The 9942-nt window shown below is 52.3% G+C and overlaps 1 protein-coding gene across 1 annotated transcript in view; it reads left to right on the top strand.

Moving 5' to 3' along the window:
- Positions 1 to 9942, top strand: part of MCC (MCC regulator of WNT signaling pathway) — a 446323-nt gene that overhangs the window by 89052 nt on the left and 347329 nt on the right. The window contains exon 2 of the mRNA XM_017337630.3: positions 9245 to 9492. Coding sequence (XP_017193119.3) covers positions 9245 to 9492 — 248 coding nt within the window. The remainder of the gene's footprint in view (positions 1 to 9244; positions 9493 to 9942) is intronic.

The following is a 9942-nucleotide window of genomic DNA, read 5'->3' as shown; positions in this document are numbered from 1 at the left end:
TTATTTTCTGTCTTACAACTTTACACCCTGTAAAATGGAGATAGTTATCTATGTGATTGTGAGGATTACGTAAAATATACAAAGGTGCTTCAAAAAGTTCATCAGGAAGCAGGATTACCAGATACATTTATTTTGGTGCAAAAACACGATTGACATTCCTGCTTGGTTTTTTCTGTAATATCCGTTCTCCACAAGCTGTTTGAAGACCGCTTGTATCTGCAGCCCCGCACAGCCCCTGCAACATGAGTGCTCCGAATGAGGGTTCTCCCCCGGAGCAGCAGGGACTGCGTCTGAGAAGTTTTCACAGATCACTAAGAAGAGCGGTGGGGTCTTGCTCAACATAGAACCCAAGGAGGAAGCACATTCAAGTGTTTTCTTCCACTGCAGCCTGAGTGGCAAAGAGCAAATCAAGAGACTGCCCAGAGAAGGTGGAGCAGGAGTACTGGGCGGTGGCCCCATGGGCAGCATTGTAGTGGAAGCGCTCCCGGACCCGCCTGGGGATGCTGTCTTCCTCACTGGGGACGCGTCCAGCTGTTCACTGTTTCCCTGAAGTCTTGGGAAGCTCAGGCTGAGCCAGTGTTATAGGAACTCCAGTCTGAGGAGACAGGAAGCAAAGCACACACACACCCCAGTCCCTACCTCCAGTCTGCTTGCTGTCTTTCACCCAAAGTTCTCTGAAGTGGGTGATGACGTGAATCTGGAAGTGAACTTGACCCTGATGAGAAGGTGGGCGTTCTTGGATGTGTCCTGGGACCAGGAGTGAGTCTGAAATTAGAAAATCAGCTGCAAAGAAAAGGAGCAGGTGAGCAGGTCTGTGACGATGCGGCTTCTGTTTTACAAGCATCACTGCCTCACGTGTCACTGACGTCTGTACTCCCTGCTTGGCGGGTCCTTACTGAAGCCGTTGAGGGTATTGCGCTGTTTTATTCCCTGTGCTGCCCGAGAGGAGCCCTGCTGTGCCCTGAATGTGCTGTCGCTGCACTGTCCTCTGTGACTGCTCAGTGCACAGTTGGCTGCTGGGCTCAGGCAGCTGGGAAACTGAATTTTTGATTATTTATAATTTTAATTAATGGAAATGTAAATTGAATAGCCACCTGTGGCTAGTGGCTGCTGTGTGAACAGTACCATCCAAGACTGCAGACATTAGCTTACAAAGGTTAAAACAGAGTTCAGGACATTGAAATGGATTCAGAATGAACAACGCTGAGGGAGTTGTTAATCAGAAATTCTGGTTTTGCCAAAGGCCTATACGCTGGATTCCGTTGGGTTGGAAATGTCTTGACTCTTGCTGTGTCTTTCTAAGTTTTTCTAACGTTGATAACCACGACCAAAAGCATTTTTTCAGATGCAAGGGTCAGACCAACGTTTTCATCCTTTCCAGTAGAGTGTTTGAGAACCAGGGAGAGACGGCGAGAGCGAATGAAGCACTCCCCCACTGCTTCCTTCCGCAGCCCTGGCGGGGCTGGAAGAGCCCTGAGGCAGACGCCCGGCGAGCCTGTCCTGGGCATGGTTCTGTTTGCGCGTCCAGGTGGTGCTGCCCCGTGAGCCCCCTCGCCTTCACCGCCAGCCCATTCACGTTCTCATGCCCAGTTCTCAGCTGATCTGTGGTTTCCTTAGTGAGACCGATTTTTTAAAGGGACAGCAATGCCACAGCGGTCTCTTTGCGTTCCCTTTTTAATATCAGAAACACCATTTTAAAGTGTAGAACACAATGTCTGTGCCCCTAAAGGAAGCCTGCGGAAGATGTGTTTGCTGGTTTGCCTTCTTCTGTGTAAAACTCCATCAGCTGGAGGATTTGAAGCAAAGTCTTTTGGTCGAGCAGAAGCAAAGGACGACTTCACTCTACAGTCGCCATTTATTTATGCATCACCTGCTACTCACCTGCTGCTGTTCCTGGTGCTGGGAATTCAGCAGTGAACAAGTATTCTCAGCCTGGGCTGTGACCTTCAACACTTTGTAGTGAGGTGGAGCAAGCCATATTCTGGGAGCCTCAGCTGTGAGTGGGACACTTTATAGAGAGGTAGACCCACTATTCTGACAGCCTGGGCTGTGAGCTGTGACACTTTGCAGCAAGGTGGACCCAGTATTCTGACAGCCTCCCTGTGAAGTTCAACACTTTGGTGTAAAGCAGGAAGTCCTGAGGGCAGCAGATAGAAAATTTTGAGTAAGAAGGAGTAGCAGAGTCGCTGCCAGTTGGAAAGGGGCTGTGGAAGTGACCAGTGAGCACACGTGGGGAGGACAGGGAGGAGCAGACCGGGACCTCTCCTCAGTGCGGTGACTGAGAGGGAGGCATCCCTGGGCAGTTTTTGATGTCTAGCATGGTGACTGGATGGTGTCATGAGGTGAGATAGTAAGACCAGGAAATGGGCCCTGTGCTGTGGCTCACTTGGTTAATCCTCCACCTGCGGCGCCAGCATCCCATATGGGCACCGGGTTCTAGTTCCGGTTGCTCCTCTTCCAGTCCAGCTCTCTGCTGTGGCCCGGAAAGGCAGTGGAGGATGGCCCAGGTGCTTGGGCCCTGCACCCGCATGGGAGACCAGGAGGAAGCACCTGGCTCCTGGCTTTGGATCCGCGCAGCGCCAGCTGCAGCAGCCATTTGGTGGGTAGACCAGTGGAGGGAAGACTTTTCTCTGTCTCTCTCTCTCACTGTCTATATCTTTACCTGTCAAAAAAAAAAAAAAAAAAAAAAAAAAACCAGAAATCTGGGGAGGGGTACAAGATGACGGGGTCCCTGTGGGACTTTGGTTTCCCGATAAACGCACGGCGCAGAAGCATAACTACCCAGGAGCAGACCGGCTGCCACTTAGCTGAAGGTGACTGTGTGAGTCGATTACACTGAATGGAAGGTGAGGCCACAGATGTGAGATCACTTGTAGAGTCTGAAGTGAGGAACCAAGGAGCCAAGGAGAAGAGCTTCGGTCACGTGCATGTTTAAGGCGCATGCTGAGACCGAGAGGCGGGAACTGAGCGCCCGCCCGGCTGTTCTGGCCAAAGGGAGGGGTGTCGGGTGGAAGCAGGGTGAGTGGGGAAGCAGGAAGTGGCGGGTCCTGGGAATGCCTTCACACACCGCTGTCTACAGGGAGCGTTGGGTCGGCCCAGGTTCCAGGGCCGGGAAGCAGCCTGCGCCTCTGGCTGGGAGGGATGGCAGAGTAGTGCTGCAGGTGGTGAGGTCCCGGCCCTGCGATTCGCTGGGGGCCGTTTCTCGTGACCTAGCACAGGGCTTGTAGAAGACTCGGTGGTCCCGTTTCTGTGGGCCTAGCTCTTGATATCAAGGGGAGCGCTTTTGCATTGTTTTTTTTTTTCTTTTTCTCTCCTATAACTTTGTTTTCTCCTCATGGTGATATTAAAGTGTGGCTTCAATTTTCATCTGTGTTTCACATAGAAGAATGACACCGTTATAGATGAGTGCGGTCTTTCTGGCTGAATATAAAAGTGCTATTAATCCACGGTCTTTGCTAATGGAGCTGCTCTTGTTAGTGCCCCCTAGTGGTGTCCACAAGCAGACATGTCGGTGTCACTGACACCCAGGGTGCTGGACCGCAGCAGCGAAAGGGCAGAGCCTTGGAGTCACTGCCGTGGTTTGGCTTCTCCGCTGTGCCACATGTCACCTCTGTAGCTCGGTAGCTCCGTCAGCCTTGCTGTCTGAATCTAAACTGGGGATAATGGTACTTTCTCTGTTAGCTGTTATTGATAGTCGTGTGTCTGCATTATGAATGATTTTTATTTTTAAAAGCCAGCACTACTAGGGGTGAGCATTAGGCGTGGCAGTTGAGATGCCTACGTCTGTACAGGAGAGCCTGGGTTCAAGTCTGGCTCTGCTTCTGATTCCGGCTTCCTGCTGACGCGTACCCTGGGAGGCAGCAGGGATGGCTCAAGTGCTTGGTTCCCTGCCACCATGTGGGAGATCTGGGTGGAGTTCTGGCTCCTGGCTTTGGCCTGGCCTAGACCTGGCCACTTGGGTGTCTGGGGAGCAAATCCGTGAATGGGAAGTTCTCTGTTTTTTTCTTTCTTCCTCTCAAATAAAAATAAATAATTTTTTAGAAGTTAACACTTTGTTTAAAGATTGCAGTCTGAGCTCAGCCGAGTGGAGTTGTTTAGTGTGTGATGGCAGCTCACCCTTTTCTATAAAATGCACGTACATACTTAAAATGCACATGAAAATGCAGTGTCACCGGTTCTGCCCTCGGAGCTGCCTCTGTGGAATGAGGCTTCCCCAGCCTGGGCAGGGCTGGGTTCCTCCCCGGGTGCCCGTGTGCAAGTGGGTTCCAGGCAGGAGAAGGGAGGCGTCTGCTGACAGTGTCCCCTTAGTGAGGTCGTCCACTCTGCCCAGTACGTGTTCTTTTCCCTCAAGCCATTAGTGCTTCATCATGAAAGCCCGACTCCAGAAGCCAGGGCGTCGTGAAGGATCCATGATCAATGATTATAAAATAATCATCATCATGGCTACTGTTGATTGAGTTCTTATATGTGCCAGGAGCTACGTTAAGTGCTATGCATGCATTATCTTGTTTATCTTCAGAACAACCCAAGGGATCCGTACTGTTACTATGCCCATTTTAAAAACCGAAGATGACACGTCAGTTTATGAAAGCAGTGTGCTACACTACAGAAGGCCAGGAAATGCAGACAGGCAAAGAATGAGAACATGAAAACACCATATTCTTACCATTTAGAGAAAATCAGTGCTAACACCATGCCTGAAGTTTTCAAATTTAGAAAAACTTCTTATTTCTCACCAAAACTAAATTAAGAATATTATCAAAAAATCCAAAAACGACATTCTGTGTGAAAAAGCATGATACGCACCATGAACCCAGAGTAACATCCAGGCCCTTTCTTTCTGTTTTCCTTCTTGCGTTAACAATCCTGATCATTTCTAAACCTTAGACAAATCCTACTGGATACCAGGCAGGTGTGTACCGGGAAGAACAGAAGAGATACCCGTATGGAAACTTTTTATTTAAGATTTATTTATTTGAATGGCAGAGTTACAGAGACAGAGAGACAGAGAAAGGTTTGATCTGCTGGTTCACTCCCCAAATGGCTGCAACAGCTGGGACTGGCCCACACTGAAGCCAGGAGCCAGGAGCTTTTCCAGGTCTCCCACGAGGATGCAGGGGCTCAACCACTTGGGCTTTCGCTGCTTTCCCAGGCACATTAGCAGGGAGCTGGATGGGAAGTGGGGCAACTGAGATTCAGACTGGCACCCATTGGGATGCCAGCACTGCAGCTGGCAGCTTGACTACTGTGCCACAGTGCCAGCCCTGGAAATATTTTTTTTTTTTTTGACAGGCAGAGTGGACAGTGAGAGAGAGAGACAGAGAGAAAGGTCTTCCTTTGCCATTGGTTCACCCTCCAATGGCCGCCGCAGCCGGCGCGCTGCGGCCAGCGCACCGCGCTGATCCGATGGCAGGAGCCAGGTACTTCTCCTGGTCTCCCATGGGGTGCAGGGCCCAAGTACCTGGGCCATCCTCCACTGCACTCCTGGGTCACAGCAGGGAGCTGGCCTGGAAGAGGGGCAACCGGGACAGAATCCAGTGCCCCGACCGGGACTAGAACCCGGTGTGCCGGTGCCATAAGGTGGAGGATTAGCCTAGTGAGCCGCGGCGCCGGCCCTGGACATATTTTTTTTTTTTTTGACAGGCAGAGTGGACAGTGAGAGAGAGAGACAGAGAGAAAGGTCTTCCTTTGCCGTTGGTTCACCCTCCAATGGCCGCCGCGGCCAGCGTGCTGCGGCCGGCGCACCGCGCTGATCCGATGGCAGGAGCCAGGAGCCAGGTACTTCTCCTGGTCTCCCATGGGGTGCAGGGCCCAAGCACCTGGGCCATCCTCCACTGCACTCCCTGGCCACAGCAGAGAGCTGGCCTGGAAGAGGGGCAACCGGGACAGAATCCGGTGTGCCGTGTGCCGGTGCCACTAGGTGGACGATTAGCCTAGTGAGCCGAGGCGCCGGCCGTGGAAATATTTTTTAAAAACCCTGTGGGGGAGACATTGTGGCACAGCAGGTTAAACCATTACCTGCTGCACTTCCATCCCTCGTGAGTGCCAGTTCAAGTACTGGCTGCTCTGCTTCCAGTCCTTGCTGATGCCTGGAAACACAGTGGAGGATGGCCTGAGTCCTTGGGTCCCTGCACCCATGTGAGAGACCCAGGTGAAGCCCCTGGCTCCAATCTGGCCCAGCCCCAGCCACTGTGGCCATTTAGGGAGTGAACTAGAGGATTTCAGATTTCTCTATCTCTCCCTCTCTGTGTCTGTAACTCTGCCTTTCACATAAATAAAATAAATCTTTTTAAAAAAATCAGAAGAGCATCCCACATGGACCCCAGTTCAAGTCCCAGCTGCTCCACTGCTGATCCAGCTCCCTGCTAATGGCCTGGGAAAGCAGCATTGGATTGTCCAAGTGCTTGGGCCCCTGCACCTATGTGGGAGACCTGCAGGGGTTCTGCTTCTGGCTTTGGCCTGGCCCAGCTCTAGAGTGAACCAGAGAATGGAGGATCTCTCTCCCTCCCCAGCTCCCTGTAGCTCTCACTTTCAAATAAATAAAATAAATCTTTTAAAAAATCTGAGCTTACCAAGTACATTTAGTTAGTACAAACATTAAGGACTTTTGGAGGCTGGTGTAGTGGGTTAGACCACTACCTGCAGTGCTGGACTCGCATAAGGGGTGGCAGAATGATCAGTTCACAAAGCTACTGTTGCAGGCCTGGCATGAATTCAGAGATTCTGGAGCAGGTATCATGGCACAGTGGGTTAGGCTGCTGCTTGGGTGCCTGTGTTCCATACTGGAGTGCGTGGTTCAAGTCCTGGCTGTTCTGCACTTCTGATCCAGCTCCCTGCTAATGCACCTTGGAGGCATGAGAGGATGGCACAAGGACTTGGGTTCCTGCCGTCCACTTGGGAGACCCAGATGGAGTTCCTAGCTCCTGGCTAGCCTCAGCTGTTGGGTGCATTTGGGGAGGGAACCAGCGAATGGAAGATCTCTGTCTCTCCTCTCTCCTCTTCTCTCTCTCTCTCCTTTTCCAATGAAAATTAAATAAACAAGTAATAATTTAAGATGAGATCCTGCAGACTGGTCACACTCCTCCTGTCTGACCACAGTTTCTGGAGCCCCTGCAGAGGTAGCACAGGGTATTTTCCAAGTACCTGTTCATTGTTAAGGTCGCAGGTAATACTTTTAGACCTGGACCATATGAGTAGCATGGCTTTCTTTTATTTTATTTACGGTTTTAACATTTAGAGAGTGAGAGAACACAGGAAGGTGAGAGCTTTATAAAAGGGAGAAGGGAGTTCAGCAAAGCAAACTGGGAGGTCCATACCAGGCAGAGAGCAGGTCAGGAGCCGCGTGCGGGGAGTCCCAGGCCAGACCTGCGTGAAGAACGTGAGATTGGGAGTAGCTGCAGGTAGCTGAAAACAGGGTGAGGAGGGGCCAAAGGCCATGTGCCTTCTGGGGCGTGGGAGAGCAGGAGCGGGCCCAGCATGCTCCACGCCTTTTATTCAGGTAACATGGCTTCAAAGACTGTGCCTGCAGATGTAGAGAAAAACTGAGTGTGGCTGATTAACGCCAACAGTAACTACTATTAATCCTAGTTAACTTCAGGTAGAAAATGCAGCAGTTTTTAAATTATCTTGTGTGAGCTCACAGATGGCTGTAAACAAGGTGGTCGTGGCGCTGAGGTGTGGTACCAGTGCTTGGAGGTTTTGTTGTTTTCTGTTACTGGGGAGGTCTGAATTCATGGGGCAAAGCCTGCCACGGGTGTGGTTCTGGAGTGAGGCTGAGGTGGGGCCGGCCTGCGGCTGCTGAGGGTGGCCATGGGTATAGACCGAATTGGGCTGACTTACTACTGCTGTTAGGAGGAGCCGCGTTAATGGGAATGAATCGGGGTGACTGTTGAGTGTCAGTACCGGCTGGGATCTCGTGGTTGAGCCCAGTGAACACCATGCTGTGGATCATACAGCAGTGTCTGCAACGGGACTGCAGGCTGCTCTGTGTGTCTGTCGCTGCGTCGTCATCCAGTACGTAGGGTGGTGCGCTTGCTCCTCCTCTGAAGAGTTGGAATAAACTGTTAGCAGCAGCAAGAATTGGGCGGAAAGGAATAGAAGTAGGTATCTGAGAAGTCAGCCCTCCCTTGGGCCGGTGCTGCGGCTCACTAGGCTAATCCTCCACCTTGTGGTGCCGGCACACCGGGTTCTAGTCGGGGCACCGGATTCTGTCCCGATTGCCCCTATTCCAGGCCAGCTCTCTGCTGTGGCCCGGGAGTGCAGTGGAGGATGGCCCAGGTGCTTGGGCCCTGCACCCCATGGGAGACCAGGAGAAGCACCTGGCTCCTGCCATCGGATCAGCGCGGTGTGCTGGCCGCGGCAGCCATTGGAGGGTGAACCAACGGCAAAGGAAGACCTTTCTCTCTGTCTCTTTCTCTCACTGTCCACTCTGCCTGTCAAAAAATAAATAAATAAATAAATAAATAAATAAAGTCAGCCCTCCCACTTGGCACATCTACACTCCAGTGATTCTGGAGGACTTGGTCCCTGCTCTGAGCGTTAGGGCTTACTAACTGATGGGAAAGTGGAAAATACTCCGTGGAACTCAGGAAAAAGCAGAAGTAGGTGAGCCCTGAATCATGAAAGCAGACATTGTCAGGAAGTACTGAAGTTAACTGATTGGTCCAGAAAGTTGAGCATCAAGTTGGCTGAAATCTTGGCTGCTTTTCACGGATTGACTCGATTTTGAGTCCTGCCAAGCGTAGAGGCAGTGTTCTTTCTGTGTTCTGAAAGCTCATCTCACCGGGAGATTGCAGTGCTGCCCCCAACAGGTGTAGGGAAAGAACTTTACGCTCTTGGGTTTCACGAGAAAGGAAGGGAGCGACGGCCTGCAGACAGCAAGGAAAAGAGAGCCCAGGTTTGCCCGGCCTTCCGGATAGCACAGGTTTCTGTCTGGAATGAGGCATGTGAATGGGTTTTTTGTGCACCTGCCCCGAGAGGCGATGAGAACGCCCAGAGCAGGTCTGCCACCGGTGTGGTTCTGGAGTGAGGCTGAGGCGGGGCCGGCCTGCGGCTGCTGAGGGTGGCCATGAGTGTAGACCGATTTGGGCTGACTTACTATTGCTGTTAGGAGGAGCCGCGTTAATGGGAATGAATCGGGATGGGCAGATGGGTGAGGCCCCAGCAGATGCCCCCTTTTACCGTTCGCCACGTCTGTAGCCCAGCCACGTCTCCTAACCTGCTGTCTTGGTTCCGCCCCTTGTAGAAATGACCTGCTGATGGCCTGCCGCCAGCTGCAGATGGAGGAGTCTGTGGCTGAAATCATGACCCAGCTGGGCGCCCAGGAGGGCGGGAAGATCTCCTTTCAGGATTTTGCACGGTGCCGCATGCAACTCGCTCGAGAAATCAGGAGAGAGGAAGTCGACCTTTCTGTGAAATCAGACAGCTCCTGTGGCAAGCAGCAGCTGAGGGACCGCATCGCTTCCTGGCCCACAGGCAGCGACCACAGCTTGGGTAGGTCCGACCGGGTGGCTATGGGACTGCACCACACCGACCCTGCACTGGCTCAGCCCGGGGCTGCCTTCCTGGCACGTTGTCCACTGTGTGCGCCCGCCACTTCTCTCCGCTCTGTCCCACAGCTTCGCGCTGGCTTGCTGTTGGTTCTTGTGTTTCTACGGCACAGAGCCTCGGTAGCCGTTAGCTGGGAAGGGCAGGTGGGTGGGGCCGGCGGGAGCCGATGGGACCTCTTCCTGTGAGCCGCCAGGTGCTTAGAAGCCATTGCTGTTTTATTCAACGTCAAACAGTGTTTCTGGGAAGAGAGTTTTCCATTTGTGTTACAGCCTGCTGGTGCGAGGTCAGCACGTGGAAAGGGAGTCCTTATGTCGACCGTTGTTGAGGCCGGCTGGGGCACGTGGGCTGTTTGTACGCGTTGGAGTCCTCAGTGAACATGTTTTGAAATTCTGA

Source organism: Oryctolagus cuniculus, chromosome 6 (genome assembly GCF_964237555.1).
Source record: "Oryctolagus cuniculus chromosome 6, mOryCun1.1, whole genome shotgun sequence".
In the NCBI taxonomy this organism is placed as follows: Eukaryota; Metazoa; Chordata; class Mammalia; order Lagomorpha; family Leporidae; genus Oryctolagus; species Oryctolagus cuniculus.
This window is presented reverse-complemented; position numbering and strand designations above follow the sequence as displayed.